The sequence below is a fragment of the Zootoca vivipara genome, chromosome 16, assembly GCF_965207765.1.
Source record: "Zootoca vivipara chromosome 16, rZooViv2.hap1.1, whole genome shotgun sequence".
NCBI lineage: Eukaryota > Metazoa > Chordata > Lepidosauria > Squamata > Lacertidae > Zootoca > Zootoca vivipara.
The window spans coordinates 25,819,901-25,845,881 of record NC_142599.1 but is presented as its reverse complement, the minus strand read 5'-3'; the positions used below and the strand labels follow the sequence as shown (position 1 = coordinate 25,845,881).

Genomic DNA, 25,981 nt, shown 5'->3' with positions numbered 1-25,981 from the left:
GTCTTGGACTGCGTAGCAATGTTTGTTCACGTTTCTCCAAAGCCAGTCCATCTTCCCAAGCCCTCTGTAGACTGTTAGTGTCATCCATGACAGCGGCGATCAATATTCAGGAGGATGGATTCAAATATCTGAAGGTCTGCCACATGGAAGATGGAGCAAGCTTTGTTTTCTGCTGCTCCAGAGGGCAGGACCCAAGCCAATCGCTTCAAATGGCAAGGAAGAACTTTCTGATGGTAAGAGCTGTTCAACAGTGGAATGAAGACCTGGCCCACTCAAGGCAGGGTGAAGCAGCTGCCTCTGGTGGCAGAAGCCCCTGAGGCAGCACCCCCATGGACAACCTTCCCGCCCCTGGCATTTGTGTAAATTTCCAGCAAAATCTTGTTGGAAGTCAGTGTCAATGCTGACACCACTTCTCTGAGCAGTGTTTTTTTTCTGGCCATTTACATACCCTAAACATTCTGTGAATCTAAGTTTTGCCTCATTGAGGGGCAGTATTTCAATATGAGTAAGAAAATGAGCGTACCCCTAAACGTTTGTTTAAAGAAAAAAAGCACTGCCTCTGAAATAAGCCTGTTCTGATGATTTCTCACCCCCTTTGTCTCTCATCCGCCTTGGAAGGATGCTGGCAAGACCTACTCAGGAGTACTTAGCAGGAGGTAAACCTAGTCTCCCTCCCTCAAGACTCCAGGCGTCACACTGCCCTCACCCCTGAAACACACAGACACTTTAGTTCAGAGTCCATCAATATTTATTAGTGTGCAAATTACAGAAACACCAAAGGCTGCATCTTTTAAGTAACAGACAGAAGGCACAGCCACCTGAGTAGCTGCGTCTTCCAGAAACACTTTTTTTTTTGCAGCCACTTTCAAGCCATTCTGGCTGAGATTTGAGTCCCTGAAGGGGAAACAGCTTTTTCAGGGTGGGGTGGGGTGTTCAGAGCAGCAATCAAAGGAAAAACACTTTCTATAGCAGGCATCCCCAAACTGCAGCCCTCCAGATGTTTTGGCCTACAACTCCCATGATCCCTAGCTAACAGGACCAGTGGTCAGGGATGATGGGAATTGTAGTCCAAAAATCTGGGGGGGCCCAAAGTTTGGGGATGCCTGTTCTATAGCAACCATTTTGCAAGTGCTAGTTATGCCATCCACTCCCCAAAAGCCTTCAGTGCAACAGTGCGGGGGGGGGGAGGAATACTCAAGTAGGATTCCTTGGAGGAGAAGGTCTTTTGCATTGTAGGTGGTGCTTAGGACTGACCAAGCTAGGGATCACCTCTCAGCATTGCCGTCAAACCTTCCACCAACATTTCCATTCTAGCAGCAAACATTAATACAGGGCAGCTAAAGCTAAAAAAAATGTGGGCTGGGTTTGACCTCTTTTTTGTAGTGGGTGCAGGGAGAAGGGCTTCATGGCATCTAAGTGCAAAAGCTGACCAATACTGGAATGGTTACTTTCCCTACAGGCTAGCGGAGCCGCCCAGCCCCAGGCAAGACTGTCTTGCATGGCTGTGACTCCACCATGTCAAGTCTTCCAGAAGCAGAGGAAGACTTGAGCTAACGGAAACAAGGGTACCCCATTGGGGGGGCATTTATCAGTGCTACAATTCCTAAGGGGGGCGGGAAGACTTGGAGAGTGCAAAAAGAAGCAGCCCCTGACTTCCTGGGAAATAAGCGTGTTAAATGTGCTCCCCTCATCTCCACAGCGAAGGGAAAATTCACCTGCACTTATTTAAGGGGGCTTGTGTGAGTTGTGAAGTTCCTTGGAACATCTTGTCTTAAATGCTAGCTAGTTCCCCAAGTTGTATGGAGACAGGAAGCTTTCCTTAGAGCAAGTCAGACTGTCTGCTGTCCATCTACACAGCAGCTCTTCAACTTGAGAGGGGCCTTCCCTAGCCCTGCCTCCTGAGGATTGGAGGGTTGGACTAAATGACCCTTTGGGTCCCCTTCCAACTCTACCATTCCAGGACTGTATGAGATTCTATAACTGTTTGGGACCTTTTGCGTGCAAAGTGGGTGCTCTTCTACTGAGCTATGGCCCAAATTTAAGAGGCCCATGGTTAGGAAACAGTAATGAGACCTGCTTTTTGGAGAGGGTGTTGGGATGGGAGCTGGTAGTTAGATCGCTGCCCCTTCCTCCCCAGCTCCAATTCCCAGTCTGCCTTCCAAAAGCAGCTCAGGATGGACCAAGGTAAAAGAGGAGGCTCACAGCGAGCAGCAGCTGATGACCTAACCATTTCAGAGGAGCAAGTCCTCTTCACCATCCTCTGTGCATCTGCCCAGGCACCAAGTACCCCTTCACTGAGGGTTGGGGAAAGGAATCTGCTCCTACTGGAAAGGGGAGCACCCTTTAAACACAATCCTGGCCTGGTTGAAGGATCTCAGCAAGGTTAAGGTCCTATCCTAGGACATGCTACCTCCAATCTCTACCATTCATAGCAGCAGGCAGAAGCAGGGGCCAGGTCTTCTCAGTTATGCACTAGGCCTAACCAGGGCTATTTGGAAAGGGAAATTGGTAAACAGGGTCGGAATTATGTACAGGGAAGGTGCTCTGATCTTCATCTTGGTGCTGGGTGGAAAGCCAGCAAGTTGATGATTTGGACCAGAGGCAGCCAAGGGGCCCGAGAGGCTTACTCTATCACTGCAGAACTGCACATTGAGTTCATGCCACAGGCGTGGCTGCCACGGTACAGGTAGTAGTAGCCCTGAAAAGAGACACGGGACAATTGTCAGTAAGTAGCACAGATCTTCCTTGACCAGGAAAGCCTAGCCACACAGTATTGGTTACTTCAAGATTGGCTTACTGCAACACACTCTTTGTGGGGCACCCCTTGTGCTTGATCGGGAAGCTGCAGTTAGTGCAGAATGCTGCAGCACAATTACTGACAGGACACCATCAGCATATAACACCTCTGGTCAGAGATCTGCACTAGTTGACCATTTGCTACCCAGTTTACCTGCGAGATCACCTCACCCCACTTATATCTGTGAAACTGGTATTGTTACAGATGCCACATAATACCTGTTGCACATTTGTAAGAAATAGACCTTTTATTGTGACAGCTCCTACACTTCGGAACTCCCTACCCATTGACACTAGGCAGACACCTTCCCTGTACTCTTCTCAGTGCCTTCGAAAACCTTTTTTTGTTTACAGAAACCTAGCCAAATATGTAGAATGTGTTTTTAATTGTTTGTAGTAAAGTTTTTAAAAGCTGGTTTTGGCAGTTTTCATTGACGGTTTTACGAATGCTGCGGGTTACGCGATCTGCTAACCCGGTAGTAGATGCCCCTTGTTGCGACCTTTGCCCCGGGATGCGAGCGGAAGTCGCGGCGCGGCAGCAGCGGGAGGCGCCATTAGAGAAAGCACGCCTCATGTTACGAGAGGTTTCTGTCTATGCGTTCTGACACTCCAACAATGTATTCTGCTTCAATTTGGCTCATTTTAAAAAGATGCTTATTTCTGGAGTGAACATGCAGTTCTACTCAAGAGTAAGCAACGAAGCGAAATAAAGCCATAAAACGCTTTTTTGCTTTCTGTCTATGCGTTCTGACACTCCAACAATGGATTCTGCTTCAATTTGGCTCATTTTACAAAGATGCTTATTTCTGGGGTGAACATGCAGTTCCACTTGCAGTTAGCTGGGGCGGAAAGAGCTTCTAAGCTCTCTGCCTTGCTTACTGGGGATTATCTCTCCCCATCTACCTTACTTCAATTTTCGTGCATATGCAGAACCCTTGGGCTCGAACCTCTACATAAAATGTGATTGTACGGAGCTTACATTTTGTGAAATAAATATAAACATATCTGCCTTCTGCCTGCACATGAGCAGGTCATTGGCCAGCACAATGTAAGCAGAAGTCAGCCATACCCTGGCACCGGCTCCTCCTTGCCTCAAAAGCGCTGTCAAGCAAAGAGACACTGGGTTAGGGGGTCGGCAGCAGGCAGTTACACTGAGGAGAAAGCCAAGCCTGACTCATGAGCTTTCAGTGTATCAGCCCCTTCCTTACAATGCGAACAGAGATTGCCAAGAGCGGGGGAAAAGGTCGCCCAGGTGAGTTTGGAAGAATGCTTACCTTCTCTCCCCAGTTCTCTCCCCAACTGTTCTTGATCGCCCAGAATGGAGTACGGCCCCCTGTGTGTGCATACAGGTGGAAACAGAAAGAGAGTCATCAGGGGTAGAGCAAGCAGTAAACCGCTTTGGGGTTGTTTTTCCAAAGCAGCATATAAATTTTTATAAAATCCTCCATCTATCCCTCAAGAGCAGGCATCCCCAAACTGCGGCCCTCCAGATGTTTTGGCCTACAACTCCCATGATCCCTAGCTAAGAGGACCAGTGGTCAGGGATGATGGGAATCGTAGTCCAAAACATCTGGAGGGCCAAAGTTTGGGGATGCCTGCTCAAGAGAGATCCACCCCCCTTTCTCTCAATTCATCGATCTCTTGAAGTGGCTTAAGACGGATCTGATCTCTGCACCATCCTCGGATGGAAGCCAGCAGCTTTTTGCAAGCAGGAAGGAATTCATTCTTGACCCTTCCTGCTTCCTCCATCCAGTGGCAGAAGAACCCTCTCCGGCACCTGGGGCGGGGCAGCCCGTACGGAATTCGCATGTGCGGCATCCTGTATGGAGTGCGCATGCGCAGCAGCCCATACGGATGCTGTGCGAGAGGCAGCCCATACGGATGCCGTGCGACGGCACCCATACGGACTGCGCGTGCCCTCAGCCGCTCTACAGCTGGGGGGAGGCAGGGGCCATCTTGTCACTCCCCCCCCCCGAGTGGCACCCGGGGCGACCCGCCCCCCACTTCCTATGCCCCTGCCTCCATCCATCCACCCACCACTCCCTGCCCACTTCTGAACATCTATCACAAGAAAGGAAACTCCCCACTTATAGTTCTCCTTCAGCCTCTATTAGTCACACCTGTTACAACTGGGAAGTCTGAAGCAAAACTTTGGGAATAAAGAGAACTAAGGACTTAGATCAGACAAACATCAGGTGCCAGCGCTAGTAAAACTGCTCTAATATATTTTGCCCAGACATGAGTAGGTTTTAACTGAGCAAGCTTTAGGGTAAATTAAAGTTTCATCTGCTTTTTTTCTAAACTCTTTGTATGAGCATTTTAGAAAGGAGGTAAAAAGGTAAAGGTGAAGGACCCCTGACAGTTAAGTCCAGTCACGAATGACTCTGGGGTTGCGGTGCTCATCTCCCTTGCTGGCCGAGGGAGCTGATGTTTGTCCGCAGACAGTTTTTCTAAGTCATGTGGCCAGCATGACTAAGCCGCTTCTGGAGAAACACTGTTTACCTTCCCGCTGGAGTGGTACCTATTTATCTACTTGCACTTTGACATGCTTTCAAACTGCTAGGTTGGCAGGAGCTGGGACTGTCCAACGCAAGCTCACCCCATCGCAGGGATTTAAACCACTGACCTTCCGATCGGCAATCCCTAGGCTCAGTGGTTTAGACCACAGCGCCACCAGCGTCCCTCAGAAAGGAGGTAGGGTGGCACGAAAAAATGTTTTAGATAGGTCACGCAAATAAATTAGAAAGAACAAAGTAAAGCAAGCTTATTGAACACAGATGGAGACCACTTCTGAACGCTAAACTGCAGGGTGGAGGAATGGAGATTCTAGAATGAATCTCCCCCCCCCTCACGTTTTGGGAGCATCCCCCTCCTCCACCCACGAGTAAAAGTAGCTACTTACGTGTGCCGTAGCCCACCAAGAGGACTGCATGGTCAATCATCCAGGGGTTGCAGAGCAGGAAGAAGGGGTGGGAAACTCCCCTCCTGTAGAACTGGACAGGGGAAGAAGGGGAAAGGGATCAGAGACAATCCTGGACTCCAAACAACCTAATACATACATATTACACCTTGTGCAATGTTTGGGCCTTCAGGAAATTTGGGAGGGCATGAAGGTCTATGTGTGAAGCTACTAAGACAGTAAAATGTGTCCTAGCTGCGAGGAGTCCTTGCCTCTCTGAACGGATCTGTTCCCTCGTGTTCAGCCCTCCCTCTCTCAATCAGCAACAAAAACTGGACTAGGCCAATTCGAATTTGGAACCAGAGTAAGCCGTGTCAAAGAAATGCAAGCAGGGCTAGCTGCCGGATCAGACCAGACAGTGTCTCAGTGATCAACCAGGAAGCTCACAAAGACAACAGCAATACTCTCTCTCTGCCTGCGATTCAGCTGTTATTCAGGGGCATGCTGCCTCCCAAGAAGCAGAGGCAGAAAATAACCATCATGGCTAGCAGCTGTTGCCAGCCTTATTCTCCTTGAATTTGTCTAACCTGTGTTTTTGAAGCCGGTCACATTAGTGGCCATTGCTGCATTTAGCACTTGCAAATTCGAAAGATCTATTTCTGTGTGGAGAAGGGCTTTATTTCGCCTGTCCTGAATCAGGGATGGCTCTGAGTCCTAGTATAATAAGAGAAAGAGAGGGGGGGAAATCCCACTCTCTCCATTTGGTTCACACTGTGCAAAATTCCATGCATCTCTCGCGTGCGGTTTTCCTAAGCTAAAGAGCCCCAAACGCCGTAATCTTCTCTGAAAGGTGCCCAGATCATTTTGGTTGCCCTTTCCCATGCTTTTCCCATCTGAACAATATCCTTTGCAAGGCGAGCAAAAGCAAAAACTTTACACCGTATTCCAAAGCCTGGTCACACATGCACAATGGCTTTATGATATTGGTACCTTTATTTTCAGTTCCTTCCCTAAAGGTTTTTAAAGCAGAGGTTGGATGGGCCCATCTGTATGGATGCTGAGATTTCTGCATTGCAGGGGGTTGGACTAGATGACCCTTGGGCTCCCATCCAACTCCATGACCCTATGGCCCCCTAGCATGGAATTCACCCCTTAAGAATAATAATATCTTTATTACGGTCGTAGACCAGCAAAAGAAAAAAAAACAATAATACATAAAATAAATAGTTCTTAAGTATCATCTTTGAGCAATACTGTTTCATAATCCTATTTTAAATTAAAATTAGGTTAAAATTTAATGAGGGATAGTTCCCTTTCACTGTTATCCGCTATGAATTAATAGGCGGCTTTATCACTGTTATTGATTGATGTCACGGCGTGTCTTAGTCTTGACGCGTAGTAACAAAATTTAGCTACATTCTTAGTACACCCTTGATTAAAATCTGCTAGTACAGTAGGTATCTAGTAAGCGTTTCAGTTGAGCGGCCTGGTAAGTTTTTTAACAAGGGTTCAATTAACTCCTTCCTCATGTCTCGATACAATGTGCAATGCAGGAGGACATGACTTATAGATTCAATCTCCTTGTTATCAGAAGGACATAGTCTCTGTTCTACCGGGATCTGGAGATATCTACCAGTTAACAACGCCGAGGGTAGAGCATTGAAACGAGCCCTAGTGAAGGCCCACCGATATCTCGGATTTTCTAACGTTTTTAAGTAATTAGCTAGATAATTTAATCGGTGCTCATACAGTTGTCTGTGTATTAAGGAAAGTCGGGTTAAGTTGGAATTCACCCCTTTTTCCCCACAGCTGCAACACCAAAGCCAATTTACATAGCACACAGCATCTGTTCAATGTGTCCATGAGGAAAGAAGCATTCTAGAGTGAAATTCTCACCAGCATTTTCCAAAAGTATAATCCCTCTGAAGACAAGAGACACTTTTTTTCAGGGGGGAAGAGGGGAATTGCCACTTACCTAACTGGGTTCCACCAGGAAGTGTGGCTGGCAGAAAGCTGTGCAGAGAGTCTCGCATTGCTTCCTGCCGGACACTTCCCAGAATGCCTTGGGAGTGATGCAACAGGGCAGGAGTTGGCAGAGCTCCAAAGGTACCCCAGGATTCCTTTTCTCTCTTTTTTTAAGTTTAAAAAAGCAAGGGAAAATGGAAAACCTATGGCCACATCACAAAGTTAATGTAGATAAGCGGCAACTCCCAGCTCAAACTTGCATAGAAATTTCTGTCCCTCCGCTGTGATTTTTTGGGGAGGGTTTCATTTTGCTCCCCACCCGCTCAACAAATGATGTGAGGGGGGAATGTTTTTTGACCAAAAGGGTGACCTCTGTTGCTTGCAGCATGGGAAAAGAAGCATGTTCCCTCCAGGGGCTCCCTCACCTGCATGGCAAAGGCGTTCAGAGCAATGGAGATAGGGCCGTTCTTAGCCAGCCAGGCAGCGATCTCTGCAACGGAGAAGGTGACTGGTTAATATGCAAGGCCATTCTATGATGCAGAGAGATATAAGAGAAGGAGAGGGAGCTTATGGGAGCTGCGCTGCAGGCCCTGCCCCAGAAAACGAAAGCATTTTACACATGTGGATCGCCATGCATTTGAGATACTGATACGCTGCCTCTCTCCCTGGCCTTGGTTGGACTTCCTACACCCATGCATAGTGGCAGCAGGTAGAACAAGAGATCGTAGCAGGACAGCTCAGCAGAGAAGCTGTTAGGTACCAAATGTGTGGCCTTGAATGTTTCTTAGCCACAAAAGCAGCAAGAAGGGCACCTATCAAGTCCAGAGAACATCTAGGGCAGGCCTGGGGTGCCTCTAAATCCATCCCAAAGGCCACAAGTCTCTCTGACCCTGCCCTGTGTTTTTTCTTGGCCAGAATGTGTTATTGGACCATGATAATACTTCTCTGCTAACAGAAATTCAGCAGCCAGCTCTTTTTAAACACCCGCTGAGAACTTCTCGCTGAGAGAGCCAGTGTGGTGTAGTGGTTAAGAGAGGTAGACTAGTAATCTGGGGAACTGGGTTCGCATCTCCGCTCCTTCACATGCAGCTGCTGGGTGACCTTGGGCTAGTCACACTTCTCTGAAGTCTCTCAGCCCCACCCACCTCACAGGGTGTCTGTTGTGGGGGAGGAGGGGAAAGGATATTGTTAGCTGCTTGAGACTCCTTCGGGTAGTGATAAAGCGGGATATCAAATCCAAACTCTTCTTCTTCTTCTCTATGCCATCAAGCTTATGCCAGCAATTAAGAAGGCATCTTTCCATAACACTTAGATGATGGTATCTGATCATAAATGTGTTTTTATATTATATAGTTATTATTTTACATTGCTTTTATTTTATGATTTGCGGCATATAAATATTTTCATATATATCAATATCTATATCATCTATATCTATGTTACAGGTAGGTAGCCGTGTTGGTCTGGATCGAAGTAAAATAAAAAAATTCCTTCAGTAGCACCTTAAAGACCAACTAAGTTTTTATTTTGGTATGAGCTTTCGTGTGCATGCACACTTCTTCAGATACAGTGAAATGGAAGTTTCCAGGCACTTATGTAGAGAAGGGGTGGGGAGGGGTGGGGATGGGGAGGGGGGATCACTCAGAAGGGTGGTGGAAATGGGTGATTGACTGACTGATAGCTGTTGATGACCGCAAACGACTGCAAATGGTTTTGCATGAAAAAGCAAGGGTTGAGATGGCTGAAGATCGCTTATCATGTATAATGAGATAAGAACCCGATATCTCTGTTCAAACCAGGTCCCTCCATGGTTTTGAGCTTGGTGATAAATTGCAATTCAGCAACTTCTCTTTCCAGTCTATTTCTGAAATTCTTTTGTAGTAAGACAGCTACTTTGAGATCTTGTATAGAATGTCCTGGGAGATTGAAGTGTTCTCCTACTGGTTTTTCTGTCTTCTGGTTCCTGATGTCAGATTTATGTCCATTTATCCTTTGGCGTAGGGTTTGGCCTGTTTGTCCAATATAGAGAGCTGAAGGGCACTGTTGGCATTTGATGGCATACACAATGTTAGAGGATGAGCAATTAAATAGTCCTGAGATGGTATGTTGGATGTTGTTGGGGCCAGTAATGGTGTTGTCTGGGTGTATGTGGCAGCAAAGTTGGCATCTGGGTTTATTGCAGGCTCTGGTACCAGTGTCCATGTTAAGTCTGGTGGTTGTATTATTGTGGGTGAGGAGTTGTTTAAGATTGGGTGGCTGTCTGTAGGCAATGAAAGGTCTTCCTCCCAGAGCTTGAGAAAGGGAGCGGTCATTGTCCAGGAGAGGCTGTAGATCTCTGATGATGCGTTGTACTGTTTTAGCTTGGGAGCTGTATGTGATGACTAGTGGTGTTCTGTTATTTTCTTTTTTGGGTCTGTCTTGCAGCAGGTTCTCTCTAGGTATCTGTCTGGCTCTGTTGATCTGTTGTTTAACTTCATCAGGTGGATATTTTAGTTCTAAAAAGGTTTGCTGTAGATCTCTTAGGTGAGATTCTCTGTCTGTAGAGTTGGAACAGATGCGGTTGTAACGTAAGGCCTGGCTGTATACGATGGATTGTTTGGTATGTTTGGGATGGTAGCTAGAAGCATGTAGATATGTTTGTCGGTCAGTTGGTTTTCTGTATAAGGTGGTGTCTATACGTCCATCCTGTATTTTTATAGTAGTTTTATTTTTGGACACTACTATAAAAATACAGGATGGACGTATAGACACCACCTTATACAGAAAACCAACTGACCGACAAACATATCTACATGCTTCTAGCTACCATCCCAAACATACCAAACAATCCATCGTATACAGCCAGGCCTTACGTTACAACCGCATCTGTTCCAACTCTACAGACAGAGAATCTCACCTAAGAGATCTACAGCAAACCTTTTTAGAACTAAAATATCCACCTGATGAAGTTAAACAACAGATCAACAGAGCCAGACAGATACCTAGAGAGAACCTGCTGCAAGACAGACCCAAAAAAGAAAATAACAGAACACCACTAGTCATCACATACAGCTCCCAAGCTAAAACAGTACAACGCATCATCAGAGATCTACAGCCTCTCCTGGACAATGACCGCTCCCTTTCTCAAGCTCTGGGAGGAAGACCTTTCATTGCCTACAGACAGCCACCCAATCTTAAACAACTCCTCACCCACAATAATACAACCACCAGACTTAACATGGACACTGGTACCAGAGCCTGCAATAAACCCAGATGCCAACTTTGCTGCCACATACACCCAGACAACACCATTACTGGCCCCAACAACATCCAACATACCATCTCAGGACTATTTAATTGCTCATCCTCTAACATTGTGTATGCCATCAAATGCCAACAGTGCCCTTCAGCTCTCTATATTGGACAAACAGGCCAAACCCTACGCCAAAGGATAAATGGACATAAATCTGACATCAGGAACCAGAAGACAGAAAAACCAGTAGGAGAACACTTCAATCTCCCAGGACATTCTATACAAGATCTCAAAGTAGCTGTCTTACTACAAAAGAATTTCAGAAATAGACTGGAAAGAGAAGTTGCTGAATTGCAATTTATCACCAAGCTCAAAACCATGGAGGGACCTGGTTTGAACAGAGATATCGGGTTCTTATCTCATTATACATGATAAGCGATCTTCAGCCATCTCAACCCTTGCTTTTTCATGCAAAACCATTTGCAGTCGTTTGCGGTCATCAACAGCTATCAGTCAGTCAATCACCCATTTCCACCACCCTTCTGAGTGATCCCCCCTCCCCATCCCCACCCCTCCCCACCCCTTCTCTACATAAGTGCCTGGAAACTTCCATTTCACTGTATCTGAAGAAGTGTGCATGCACACGAAAGCTCATACCAAAATAAAAACTTAGTTGGTCTTTAAGGTGCTACTGAAGGAATTTTTTTATCTATATCTATATCTATCTCCACCAATTCTTACATGGCTGACTTCCGTCACATCTGTTGCCCTGCCCACTTTTGCCTCTGGCCCCACATACCACTGGCATGTGGCCTCTGGAAGTTTGGCCAAGAGGGAAGGCAGCCCTGAGGCTGGGAAAGTTTACCCAATGCCTGCTCTAGGCAGTAGCAAGTGGCCTTCTTCATTCCACAGCAGAGGGTTCCAGATCTCTCTAGGTATATTAAGAGGCCCACAATTTGATTCACTAACTGGCACCCCAAACCATGGGCTCAGACATGTACCTGTCTCATCCCGGGAGATTGCTACGGAGCTGTTGATGTAAACGGCCACCTTATCCTTGGAGAAGCCGCACTTCTGCTCGAACCCCTCATAACTGTAATCGCGCTCTGTCTCCAGGCCGCCTGGGGAAGAAGAGGAGAATCAGGAAGACCAAGGAAGGTGATGACCTGGCAAGGAAAACCGTGTACAGGCGGGGCTCTTGATGTGCAGAATAAGGATCTAAGAGTGGCTTTAAAAACACCACACACATTATTCCCTAATACTTCTATGACCGCCACTTCGTCTTACGAAGCACGGCCATAGAAGGCGGCAAAGGAAGATCAGCTGTCAGTGCGGGAAGCTGACAGCTAATATTCCTTTGCCAGGGGGGGCGGAGCCGAAATGCGGCGGTGCGGCGGCTGCCCCTGCCTGTCTTCCCCTTGAAGCCGCCGCGCACCACCGGGGAAGACAGGCGGGAGGCGGTGGGGGGAGAAGCGCTTTTCTCCCACGCCGCCTCGCCGTGCACCAGCGTCATGAGATGGCAGGCGGGAGGCGGCGGCGGGAGAAGCTTCCCCTGCCGCCGCTTCTCGCAGCGCAAAGCCGGCATGGGGTGCAGTTTCGGAGGCTTCCGAAGCTGCACCCCACACCAGAGAAGGCAGGCGGGAGGCGGCGGCGGGAGAAGCTTCCCCCGCCGCCGCTTCTCACCGCGCACAGCCGGCATGGAGCGCAACTTCGGAGGTCTCCAAAGCTGCGCTCCATGTCGGGAAAGTCAGGCAAGGCAGTGGCTGGGAGAAGAGAGCTTCTCCCCCAGCCGCCTCGCACACAGCTGGCATCGGACGGGGCTTCGGAGACCTTCTCCGAAGCCCCGTCGCATGCCGCCGCCACTCCCCCAGAGCCTATAGGAACGCATTGATTAAGTTTCAATGCATTCCTATGGGAAACTGGGACTCGCTAGACGAAAAATTCGTTACACGAATTGACCCGTGGAACGAATTAATTTCGTCTAGCGAGGCACCACTGTAATACTTCCAGAGGCAGCTTCCAACAATAAAAGCAGCAAGGAACAACAGCAGCCAAAATCCAGCAGTTCTGAAGAGGGACTTTGCATTTGTCATCAAACAGCTGAACAAACAGAGCGTCTTCCAACCTCACTGTGAGGAACTGCAGTAAAGGTAGCATCTGCACTCTTGAAAAATTCAGGGTTTGCCCCAAGAAAGAGGGAATGGATTTTTTCTAAAAGGGAAGGATCTGGCATGAATGATGCTCTAAACGCAACTGACAAAACTCGGTTACATTTTAGCCTCAGGAACAAACCAGCAGTTCCAGCACCACTGTGCTCAAGGCACCTAGTTTCTCCAGTTCAGAGATTGCTGTGAAAACAAGTGTCTGAACACTCAAAACATCTTATTCTCTGGATGTCAAGGCACATGCAGAGGAACAAGCTGCAGACCAAGTTATATTTTGCCGACTCACCCAGCCCTTCGATAGCCTCGTAGGCTGTGGATGGAAGTCCTCCTCCGCAGGCTTTGTCTACAGAGTCACAGTCCAGCAGCTCTGTGGAGGGAGCAGAAATCAGATCAGCTGGAAACTAGAGGGTGAGCACCCAAAGGCATGTCCGGTCTTGCTCCTGAAGTCAGCCCACTTCCCAATTTATTTCTTTATGACATTTCTTTCATAAAAATTTATATGCCACTTGACTGAAGAAAAAACTCAAAGCAGTTACATCTCGCCATATGTGATCTCAGGATGGGTTATAACAAGGAAATGAAAGCAAAAAAATAATAAAATATGCTTTGAGAATGCAAGCACCCTCCACCTGTAAAACATTTGAGTCAATGCAGCCGTGTAAACAAGGGATATCCAGTGACTTCACAGGGTTTTGGTTTTTTTGTTTTGTTTTAGCCCTGCTGCCCAGAAAGCTCCCAGATCCAAACATGAGAGGCCAGGCCTCCTCAAAGAATTCCCTACCTTGCTCAGAGAGGGAAACCAAAGTGCCATTGCGGAGGAACCACTGCCCTTCCACATTGCCCGTCACAGAGAAGGCCCAGCAGGAGCCACAGGAACCCTGGGGAAAGGAAAGAGTTACTCCAGATAGTGTGAACTGGCCATAAGATGAAAAAGGAGAAAATTCAGAAGCAGCCTGGAAGAAGGCAACTTACATCAGTTAAACAACTTCACTGGCTACTGGTCCACTTCTAGGCACAATTCCAAGCGCTGGTTCTGACCTATAAATCCCTATATGGCTTGGGACCAGGCTTCCTGAATGACCACAACTCCCTATATGAACCTTTCCGGGTGCCAAGATCCTCAGGTGAGCACCTTCTCTTGGTCCCATCAATATCAGAAACATGGTTGGTGGAGACACGAGAGAGAACCTTTGCTGCGGCTGCTTTCAGATTGTGGAATCCTCTCCCAGGAGAGATTAAACTGGCTCCCTCTTGGTTATCCTTCTGCTGGCAGACTAAGACTTTTGTATTCAGACAGGCCTTTGAAAACTAAGCATCGCACGATGCAGATGCTGTTGTCGGGGCAAACTGTACTTTAGCTGCTGGTTCTAAATGTGTTTCGATGTATTTTAACTACTTTCAATTAGTTTTATTACTTTTCATTTTATGAGGACTTTTTTAGATGTTGTAAGCTGCCTTGCATCCCAATTTGATACAAAGCTGGGATATAAATTCCTACATAGAACAAAACAAAATAGGGTGGATCACTACCTTCTTCCAGCTTCTCACCACCTCATGCAACAAGCCCACACAGGGAGACAGTGGAACTTTTATCCCCTTTGGAAACTTTAAGCCTAACCTGGTCCCCTTGAGGAAGCAGCTGCTTCCATAGTGGGGCGGAGGGAAACCAACCTGGTTCTTGACACCCGTGACAGCCCCATGGTCCCGCCAATCCCATGCTTCAGGGGGTGGATCATTAGGGATGGTGGCTGCTTTCATTGGCCGACCAGGCAGCTGGGACAGCAGCGGGTTCAAGTACATGGAGCGGAACTCCTCCTCTGAAACAAAGGAGAAAGATAAATTGTGTGATGAAAAGACAAAAGCACCAGACTTCATAAAATAGGACACTCTACCCTTCCTGGTTGATTTAAGTTCTCGAGTCCTACCTGCTACAAATACATATCTGTATCTTTCCTCTTTAGGACTCATGCTGTAATTTTTAAAACATTAGATGCCCATTTTGCTTTGTTCTATGCTACATAGCGGATGGCGCTGTGGGTTAAACCACAGAGCCTAGGGCTTGCCAGTCAGAAGGTCGGCTGTTCGAATCCCCATGACGGGGTGAGCTCTCGTTGCTCGGTCCCAGCTCCTGCCAACATAGCAGTTCGAAAGCACGTCAAAGTGCAAGTAGATAAATAGGTACCGCTCCAGCAGGAAGGTAAACGGCGTTTCCATGCGCTGCTCTGGTTCGCCAGAAGTGCTGGCCACATGACCTGGAAGCTGTACACCGGCTCCCTCGGCCAATAACGCGAGATGAGCGCGCAACCCCAGAGTCGGTCACAACTGGACCTAATGGTCAGGGGTCCCTTTACCCTTTTATGCTACTTTTATTCATTTGTTTCATTCTCTTTGTTATAGAAAAAAACCCTTTAATATACACATCAGGATAATGTATTCTATGGGCTTCTTATCCCAGTTCCTCAATGCGGGTCACTGAATGTGAAAATAAAAGATCTGGTTTGAGACACCTGCACTTTCCAAGGAAGCTGGGATATGTAACACTTACCACATTGCAGGATAAAGACAAGACTCTAACCTGTTAGCTGGAGCCTTTTCAGAGAGGGTTTTGGTGGTGGCAGAGTGGAGTCAGTGAGGACTACTGGTAAGTGGCAGCAGTTTTGTAAAGAATGCCATTTGTTTACTGCAGCCTGTTCAGCCTGGTGCCCTCCTGATGGGCGTTTTAGTCCAGCAACATCTGGAGGGCACCTGGTTGACAAAGGCAGGTCTACCAGACACAGGTATGCTGTAGCTCCGCAATTCAGAGGGGAATCTAGCAATAGAGTCCCTGCCCCATCCTCACCTACCTGTCAGATCACTGAATTTGGTGACACCGTATTCTGCCGTGCCCTGATCCAGTTCCTGAATTAGCTGGGCCTTCTCCAGATTCTCTGCAAAGATCCGGAAACGCCTCTCAGTCTCTAAAAGAGCAGGAGGACAGGGAAACAAGGACTGGGAATGAGTATTGATTCTTATCCATCAGCAGCCATGCCTACAGTTCTTTAAGGATGCTCAACATGCAGAATGCTAATGCCAGCAGTGTGTATGTGGGCTGGTGTGCTCCGAGGAGTGGAGGGATGCCAAATTGGATCAGAAGAAACTGGAAGACAGACAAGGGATGCGGGGAGCCTGTGGCCTTCCCAATGCCTGCCTTCCCAACTCCCAACAGCCCAAGCAAGCACAGTCATGCCTGCTACAAAATCTGAACATCAGAGGAATTCTCTGCTGAGAAGCTAGCCTGCCCCTTGCAGCTTAGATCTATTTCTTGATTTTATACCTGCCTTTCCTTCCAAGGAGCTCAAGGTGGCTTACACAGTTCTCCCAGCCTTCCTTATTTTATCCCCACAATTACTTGACGAGGTACATTAGACTTGAGAATCTGCACCTAGCCCAAGGTTATCCCACGAGCTTCATGGCTGAGTGGGGATTCGAACTCTGGGCTCTGTCAGGTCCTAGACCAACCACTAGACCACACAGGGCAGCCCTACCAACATGCCCAGGCATGTTGTTGCTTTGACAGTTTCCTTTTCCCAACATTCACCTTGCTTGTCCTTGTAGCTCTTCTCATAAGTTGTCAAGAACTCCTTGAAGAGGGGAACCAGGTGGGTGGAGGCATTCTAGGGATGGAAGAATCCAGAACTGAGAAACTGATGCACAAGGAACTGAATCACAGAAACAGAGCTGTTGCCTCCAACTGCAGAGTGCGATTTTATTTTATTTTCCAAACTGTATTGCAGAAAGAATGTAGATTAAGGCATAAATATAAATTAGCCCTCTTCCCTCCTATGAACAGTATTTCCAGCTCATAATATTACATCTCTTTAACCCAATATATTTTACGAGTAGCATTAAGAACCTATTAAACATAATATTTGATGTTCATAAATATATGCTATTATTATTATTATTTTCCTTTACAGCATTCATTGTCTCTTATAAACTATAATCTAAACCAGGCATCCCCAAAATTCGGCCCTCCAGATGTTTTGGACTACAATTCCCACCTTCCCCGACCTGGTCCTGTTAGCTAGGGATCATGGGAGTTGTAGGCCAAAACATCTGGAGGGCTGCAGTTTGGGGATGCCTGATCTAAACAAAGGACTCCATTAATTAGATGCACGTTTCATTTTTCTTAATTAATCTAACCCTTCTACAATGAATCCTGTCTTACTCTTTAAAAGACCAAACTTTTTAATATATAGTTGGAACTGATCTACCAGATTCCTGGCATTTTATGAAATCAATGAATTAATGCCAGCCTGCCAAAAACCTGTCTATCAAAGTACCCAAGACAAATCAGCCATCCAGTTTATCTAATATTAGAATCAGGAACATACAAACAGGAATTCTGCCCACTTTTGACCAAAATTGGAAGATTGTGCCTGTCTCAAATGTATACAGTCATACCTCGGAAGTCGAATGGAATCTGTTCCGGAAGTCCGTTCGACTTTCAAAATGTTCGGAAAGTGTGGCTTCTGATTGGCTGCAGGAAGCTCCTGCAGTCAATCGGAAGCTGCGGAAGCCGTGTTGGACGTTTGGCTTCCAAAGAAAGTTCGCAAATCGGAACACTCACTTCCAGGTTTGTGGCGTTCAGGATCCAAGGTACAAATATACATGCTTTTGGTATAATGGGAAAGAAGAGGAAGAGACAACTCAATCAACAGGAACACAGCTCTGCTTTGCCCTGCTAAGAGAGTTCACACCCAGCTCCAAAAGGCAGATGAATGACACTCACCTGCAGAAACCTCTCTTCCTGAGCTAACTCCTCGACTTCCTTGGCAGGTGCCTTCGGACGGAACACTTCCCACTCCCCCAGTTTTGCTGCGTGGACTACCTCCGATGGCTCTGCAAGAACAAGGTGTGTGTGTGTGTATTTATTTACTATCCCACACTCCGTCACCAGACTAAGTGGATATTCCAAACATCACCTACATTCTAAATGGCTATCAGCTAAACCCCCAATCCTTCCCATTAGACCTAGCAGAAATATGTGCTTAACCAGATATGCAGAAGGAAATCTTTTGCCCAGCAGCCTACACCTTAATGATTCATGTCCATGAATGATTCATTGTGCCTGGGGAGAAAAGGTGAGGCCATGTATCAATTACACACAGACACCCATCTCGCAAATGATGTAAATCCAGGTATCAACATCATAAAGGGCCCCTGACCATCAGGTCCAGTCGTGTCCAACTCTGGGGTTGCGGCGCTCATCTCGCTCTATAGGCCGAGGGAGCTGGCGTTTGTCCGCAGACAGCTTCCGGGTCATGTGGCCAGCATGACAAAGCTGCTTCTGGCAAACAAGAGCAGCGCACGGAAACGCCGTTTACCTTCCCGCCGGAGCGGTCCCTATTTATCTACTTGCACTTTGGTGTGCTTTCGAACTGCTAGGTGGGCAGGAGCTGGGACCGAGCAACGGGAGCTCACTCCGTTGCAGGGATTCGAACTGCTGACCTTCTGATCAGCAAGCCCTAGACTCTGTGGTTTAACCCACCGCACCACCTGGGACCCTTATCAACATCATAGTGCCTTGCAATCTTCTCCTGGCCCCCACAAAGCCCCTCCCCACACTACCCACTTGGTCATGAGGCTGTGAGGGTGGTCAGTTTCCCCCCCTTTAAAGGAACATACAGGCAACATCCCCACCCCCACCCCGTTTAGGCACATTCCATACGTGTGCAACCGTGTACATGTGCATTGCGCCAAACCCAGAAACATCATAAAGACGTCACTGAAATGTCACTGTAGGGTGGAGTGAGCAGGGTGCTTGCAGGCTCTTTAAAATGGGTTTCAATGATACACAATTTCACCGACGCATGCGGTGCCTCAGAACGTAAACCCTGTGTAAAAGGGGGGGGCTGCCTGTACAGGAGGAGGAAGTTGGAAAAGTGGCGCTCTTTCCCATTTCCTCTTCCAACTCTATGTGCTTTTCAAGCCTCAGATTAATATTATTGGGTCGACTTTTATCCAGATCCCTTGGAAAGGCAAAGAGTGCATATGTGTGAACTCTGAGAGGAGGGTTGATGCAGAGGAGGCAGAGAGAAGCAACCAGGCTCGGTGGCGCCCATGGCACTCGGTCGTAAATCCCCACGGGCCAAAGAATGGTTGGCAGCCGCAGATGAAGGAATTCCAAATGGCTTTGAAGCTACTTGCATTTGCTCAGTTGCACTGATAGGAGTCCAACCTGGATGGAGCATTACAGTGTGGAGGCTATTTGCCGCCTGAAGGAGAATTCTGTGGAAGTCTTAACTACAGGTAGGCAGGTACAAGAGTTATCTTAGCTGTTCTGGTTGCTGCTGGCTTTTACAATCAATATCCTTGAAGGAAAAGCTTGGCTCAGGGAGCTACTGTTTATGTCAACAGTATGCAAAGGTTTGGGGGCCCTGCCTTCTTGACTGTATTTTCTGCTTTTAATGCTTCAGACAGACTACCCAGACCTGACTTACCAGCCAGGCGACACTCTTGCTTCACCAGCCTCTTCCTGTTTGCCCAGGGTTGGCTCCAGACCTGAAAGTGACATGACTGGAAGGGAAGAACAGAAAAGGTTAGGAGGGCAAGCAAGGCACAGAAAGTCAGGACAAGCCACGCAGATAAGGTGGGTGCGGCAGATGGGTGCAAGGCTGGAAATCAGAAATATTGCTCTAGGAGAGGAAATGGGGCCTACTGGACTATCAGAAGAGGCAAAAGGAAGCCAGGACCTCTGGCAGTAAAGGGCTGCCCTTCTCCCAAAAGGTTGCAGGTTCGATCCCCATAAGGGACAGCTGCATATTCCTGCATTGCAGGGGGTTGGACTAGATGATCCACAGGTTCCCCTTCCGACTCTTATGATTCTATGACCTAATGAACAGTAAGGTGCCTTGGGGCGTTCATCTTGCACCAGAGATGCTTTGTCCCTACCAGCCACTTCACTGGGAGGACCTTTGGCAACTTAATTGAGGCTGATCTCATGAAAATAAGTCCTATCCAGGGGGTCATTGTGTGTATCTTGCACTGAGGGCTAGTTGCGCCTGGGTTGCAACCACTTCAGTCTTCAGCTGGGGGACCGAGCACACCATAAGAATCTCAGGAAGAGCCTGCCTGCTGGATCAAGCCCATCTACGCAGCTCAGAGGTAGACAATATGCCTTGCATACAGAACGCGCCAGGTTCAATCTCCAGGTAAGGCTAGGAGAAACTTTTGGATACAGCAATTGTGCCAGTCAGTATACGTGATGTCAATCCTCTCTATCTTCCTCCTCTGCACCCAACCCCTGGAGCTACATGAGGCATGTCAGCTGACAGGCTGGCCAGCCAAACCAAACTGCCCTTGTTTGAGGGGAAGTTTATGCAAAGAGATTCGGTGATGCCAGGTCACAAGAGAAACATGTGAGGCCCAGGGGGACAAACTGAAATTGGCATGTGCTTATGGAGACCGCAGCCTTGATAATGAGAAGTCTGAGTCAACAGTACCAATGTTTACTGCTGTTAACATGCTGCTTTATGCAGACCAAAGCAAATCTGTAACCTTCCCAAGCTTCTGGGTGACGACCTGCTACTTCCCCATTCGTCTCCTGGACATCTAGCTTGCCCTCGTTTCTCCAACACATTGGAAGGAGGAGACCGTATTTGGACAAACTACTTTGCACCAGCCAGAGGTCCCGGTGGAGGGTCTGTTTGGAGATGGGAGAGTTAGAAAACCCACTTCACTGCCATCTGCATATCCACACTTCCAGGGGAACTGAGGTGCCAGGGAAAGATTCTGCAGAGTCCCAGCCTCAGGTGTCCCTCAGTCTCGGCCCATCCTGTTTCCTAATGCACACAGAGGTCATACTCATGGACCATAGCTGCCAAGTTTTCCCTTTTCTCACGAGGAAGCCTATTCAGCATAAGGGAATTTCCCTTAAAAAAAAGGGAGAACTTGGAAGCTATGTCATGGACTTGTAGCGCTGTTGGAATAGAGATAAATGTTTCTGTGGGAGAGGAGGTTTTTGTTTTGTTTTGTTTTTGCTTTATTATGCATTTTGTGTTTCCATTTTGTATTTTTATGTTGTGAACAGCCCTGTGATCTTTGGGTGAAGGAAGGTATACAAATAAATTATTATTATTATTATTATTAATAATAACAATAAATGTATATACCACTTGATTGTAAAAAAAAATCTCAAAGTGGTAAACAAAAACAAGAATACAATAAAAATTACCAGTAAAAACATTCAAAAAAGTTAAAATCGGGATGAATTAAAAACAGCTTAAAACACATATCAATGTTCAAGGTATCTGCGCACGCTTGTCTAAACAAAAATATTTTTAGCCAGGAGCTGAAGGGAGTTCGGTGAAGGCACCAGCCTGATTATCAATTGGCAGGGAGCTCCAAAGTGTAGGTGCTACCACACTAAAAGAGTGATTTCCTACAAATGCGGAACAGATATTATGCGCCAGTGCCTGTGCTAACTGTTGCAGCCCCATGAGTTTTGCATGATGCTACCAGAAGTTTTTTTTTTTATAAACTCAGAAGAGAAATCAACAGAGCCATGCAAAGCTGGGATACCTTGGGAACCAGACTCCAGGTTCCCAGCACATGGAAGGTGTGCTGGAACTCCCCCTGCCGCTTTTAACCAGAAAGTAGAAGTACAATGCTGATTCTTACCATTTGTTCTGGCTCCTCTGGAGTGAGGCAACTAGGAGCATCTTGCCCCGCAGCCTGCTTCCCACTGCACTGACTGCTCTGCAGCATAGTCACATCCAGGTAGTACTTGATTCCATTCACCACCTGGAGATGAGGAAAGAACAGCTCTCAGGCAAGCGGGAAAAGTTGGGAAATTGCCCAATGATGTTCACTGCCTTCAAGGAGCCAAAACCAGTTCGGAAGAAACTGGAAAGGACCTAGAGTGGCCTCAATGGTTTTCTGGTTGTTGATTTGTTTGGTAGGAGGAGGCAGCAGATAACTATGGCTGGACTCAAAAGTTCACCGCCCGGCTTTAAACTTGAGGTCCACAAGCTCACACTGCAAGCTCAAGCCATACATGCATAGAACAGGAACGTCATGAAGGAAAAACAAGATACACAGCCACTGCCTGGCACACTGTTGACACTGGGAAATATTTCAGCATTGCAATATTCCTGACAGACAGAGAAAGGGACGCGACTATTCTGTCTCTTGCTGGCTGGCCATGTCTGTGGTCACCTCACCTCAAAAAGGATACTGTAAAGTTGGGAAAAGTTCAGAAAAGGGCAACTGAAATGATCAAGGGTATGGAATGACTCCCCCCTGAACAAAGGTTGCAGCGTTTTGAGTACTTTTTAGCTTACAGAAAAGACAAGACGTGACAGAAGTCTATGAAATTATGCATGACATGGAGAAAGTAGACAGAGGAAAGTTCTTCTCCCTCTCTCGTCACGTTAGAAGTCATGGGCATCCGATCAAACTGAATGTGGAAGCTTCAGGACAGATAACAGGAAGGAGTCTTTCACAGAGCACATAGTTAAACTATGGAATTCACTTTTACAGGAGGCCGTGATGGTTACTAACATGGATGGCTTTAAAAGATGATTAGACAAATTCATGGAAGAGAAGGTTATCAATGGCTACTAGTCACAATCACTATGCTCTGCTTCAGGGGCAGTTGCTGTTGTTTAGTCGTTTAGTCGTGTCTGACTCTTCGTGACCCCATGGACCATAGCACGCCAGGCACTCCTGTCTTGCACTGCCTCCCGCAGTTTGGTCAAACTCATGTTCGTAGCTTCGAGAACACTGTCCAACCATCTCGTCCTCTGACGTCCCCTTCTCCTAGTGCCCTCAATCTTTCCCAACATCAGGGTCTTTTCCAAGGATTCTTCTCTTCTCATGAGGTGGCCAAAGTATTGGAGCCTCAGCTTCAGGATCTGTCCTTCCAGGGAGCACTCAGGGCTGATTTCCTTAAGAATGGATAGGTTTGATCTTCTTGCAGTCCATGGGACTCTCAAGAGTCTCCTCCAGCACCATAATTCAAAAGCATCAATTCTTCGGCGATCAGCCTTCTTTATGGTCCAGCTCTCACTTCCATACATCACTACTGGGAAAACCATAGCTTTAACTATACGGACCTTTGTCGGCAAGGTGATGTCTCTGCTTTTTAAGATGCTGTCTTAAAAGGAGCAGTATGCGTCTGAATACCAGTTGCTGGAATCCATAGGAGATGAGAGAGTGGTTGGCTACCGTGAGAACAGGATGCTGGACTAGATAAGGCACTGGCCTGATCCAGAAGGGCTCTTCTTATGTGACTCTGTCTCACAATCCCAAACAGTGAGCAAAAGGCTCTCATGAAAGCCAAGAAGTAAATAAAGCCTCACACACACACTTAAGAGAGCTAACCAGGCACAATACTGGAGGCTTGAGGCCAACTGTGGCCAAAACACTTCTGTGAGAGCCAGCACCACAGTTGTACAGAGAAGAATTAAACAGATGCAACCTGGTTCTGAGGGAGGAACAGGAATGCATGGGGCTGACTTTCTCTTGCTGACTGCCAGCTGCAAGGGCATTCCGCTGGCCTTACTCTTAGTCACTGACCTAGTTCTCCAGCATGGTTACAGCCTCGGCCCAGAGCTTTGTTACTTGCAGGTCAGCATCAATTATCCAGGACTCCAGCTAATCAGATGGAGGCAGATTCCCTCCCCCTCTGCCAGTATACCAGTTAAAGCAGTCTAGCTTGATGGAAGCCACCACTATTTTAAGAGTTAAGTGGATTGTGCTTCTAATAGTCAACAAGAAGACACCCGGGACAGCAATAAGGATCCCAAAGGGAACAACAAGAAGAAAAATTACATCCTCAGCGGCAGACTCCCTGGCCCTCTGCACTTCCTAGTCCTGCGTTTGCCACTTCGGATGCCTGTGGAGCTCGGGGCCGGGGGGGGGGGGTAGAGAAAACACTCTCCACAGATGCCATCAGGCTTCCCCTCCCTCAAATGTCACATGGTAGCAGGCTGCTTCAGCCTCTTGCCCTGAATTGTTTCCATGGCAGCTGGTCATTACAGGAACTTACAATTTCATTTTAAGAATTTATGTCTCGGTTTACTTCCCATCCCTTCCAGGACCTTTTTCACAAGTGCAGCATCCTATTCTCACAGGGGTCAACCAGATGCCCGAGGGAAACCAGGAAGCACAAGAGCACTCTCCCTTCCTGTGATTTCCAGCAACTGGTATTCAGAAGCTGTGGAGGCAGGGCATAGCCATTGTGGCTAGTAGCCACTGACAGACCCCTTCTTCATGAATTTGTCCAATCTTCTTTGAAAGCTGGTGCCCATCACCGTCTCCTGTGGGAGTGAGTTCCATAGTTTAACCATGCACTGTGTGAAGGACATTTTCTTCCTTGGGCAACGTGCGGTGCCGGTACTCACCATGACGCTGTTACAGTAAGTGCCACACTTTTAACATTTGGAAACAGAAGGTTCTGGTACTGCGTACACTTGGGTACTCCCAGAAAAAAAGCACTGACGACCTGTCATTTAGACTGTAATCCCAAAGGCAGGGTCTTGTTCTAACTGAATGAACATAAGCTGCTCTGGAATTCTTTTTAGCTGAGGGGAAAGGTACAAATGCCTTAACTAGTTAGCTAAATTAAATTAATTTGACTGGAAGGGGTGGGGTTTCTGGGTACCTTGGCAAAACAGAGCACGCACTTTGCATGCAGAAGGTCCAGGGTTAAACCCCCAGCTTAGAGGATCAGGTATCAAGGAGGTAGGTGGGTGGGTGGGTGGGTGGGGGAGACCCCATAGCCAAGACCCTGGAGAAGGGCTGCCAGACAGAGCACACAGTACTGGGGTAGATTGGCAAAAATGGCTGGCATGAGAGCCAGTGGTAGTGTAACCGTAAGCTCCGTCATTGTCTCTCAGCCTACCCTGCCTCACAGGGTTGTTATGGGGATTAAATGAGATGCAGAAAAACCATGTAGGTCACCATTTTGAACTCATTGGAGAAAGGGGGACGGGGACGGACATAAACGCAATGAATGGACTTGGATGGAGGCTACTTGGGGCACGAGGCCCTCACAGCCCGCACTTCTTCCAGCCCCAAAGTCCCCCGACGTGCTTGAACCCTATCCAGTTCTTCCAGCCCCAAGGTCCCCTCCCTCCTAGCACCCGTGCCCCTCAAAGTCATGATTCCCCCTCATTTTTTCCAGCCCCAAAGTCGTCGTCCCCTCCACCTGCGCCCAGCCTACCTGCCTCTCACCTGGGTCTGGGCTGAGCGCAGCGTCCAAAGGCGACGGCCACCTCCGGAGCCCGCCTTGTCGCTCTGGAAAGTCTCGGCCAAGGCGAAGCGAGCCGCCTCGCGGGCCTGGCCGCTCCGCACGTCCACCTCCCGGGCGCCCCCCGGCATCGCCGTGGAGGCACCCAGCAGGAGCAGCAGCACAAAGGGAACAGCCGACGCCTGCGCCATCCTAGCTCTGACTGAAGGGAGTCGGGCCGGCTGCTGGGTGGAGGGAGAAGGGGCGGGGCCTGGGACAGAGTGGGAGGGGCCTGGGGCAGACGGCTGGGCATTGGGTGGCGTCCCCTTGGCCGACGAGGCTGGAGGCGTGTCTCCGCCATGCCCCACCAACCCGGCGTCATCTGACCGCCCTAGCTGCCCTTGGCTTTGGTCCTCTCCCTCTAGGAAAACACAGGCATTCCCTCCAGGAGAAAGGGGCGGGGTCTCGCTCCCGCAGCCCCCCCCACTCATGTGACGTCACACGGGGACACTTCTCTTCCTGCACACCTGGAGAGTTCCCCCCAGTGGGGTGAGGAGAGGCGCAGGGATGAGAACAGGCAGCGCCCTCACCCTGAGCATCTGCAGGCCACAAGGGCCAATGCATGAGCCCGTGTGAGGCAGAGGTTCGATGGCTAGGATCTGGATTCAAAATCCCACTTGGCCATGAATTTCACTGGGTGGTCTTGAGGG

The 25,981-nt window shown here is 48.0% G+C and overlaps 1 protein-coding gene across 1 annotated transcript; it reads right to left on the bottom strand.

Moving 5' to 3' along the window:
• Positions 1-730: 730 nt before the first annotated feature.
• On the bottom strand, positions 731-25,496 carry CTSF (cathepsin F). Its single transcript, XM_060269826.2, has 14 exons — positions 25,277-25,496; positions 21,719-21,841; positions 19,540-19,615; positions 17,829-17,938; positions 16,635-16,710; positions 15,901-16,014; positions 14,729-14,874; positions 13,839-13,935; positions 13,344-13,424; positions 11,894-12,013; positions 8,086-8,150; positions 5,699-5,789; positions 4,071-4,129; positions 731-2,698 (listed from the first exon to the last, which is right to left on the bottom strand). The coding sequence occupies exons 1-14, from the start codon at positions 25,481-25,483 to the stop codon at positions 2,624-2,626; spliced, it is 1,440 nt and encodes a 479-aa protein (XP_060125809.2). The 5' UTR covers positions 25,484-25,496; the 3' UTR covers positions 731-2,623.
• Positions 25,497-25,981: the final 485 nt, after the last annotated feature.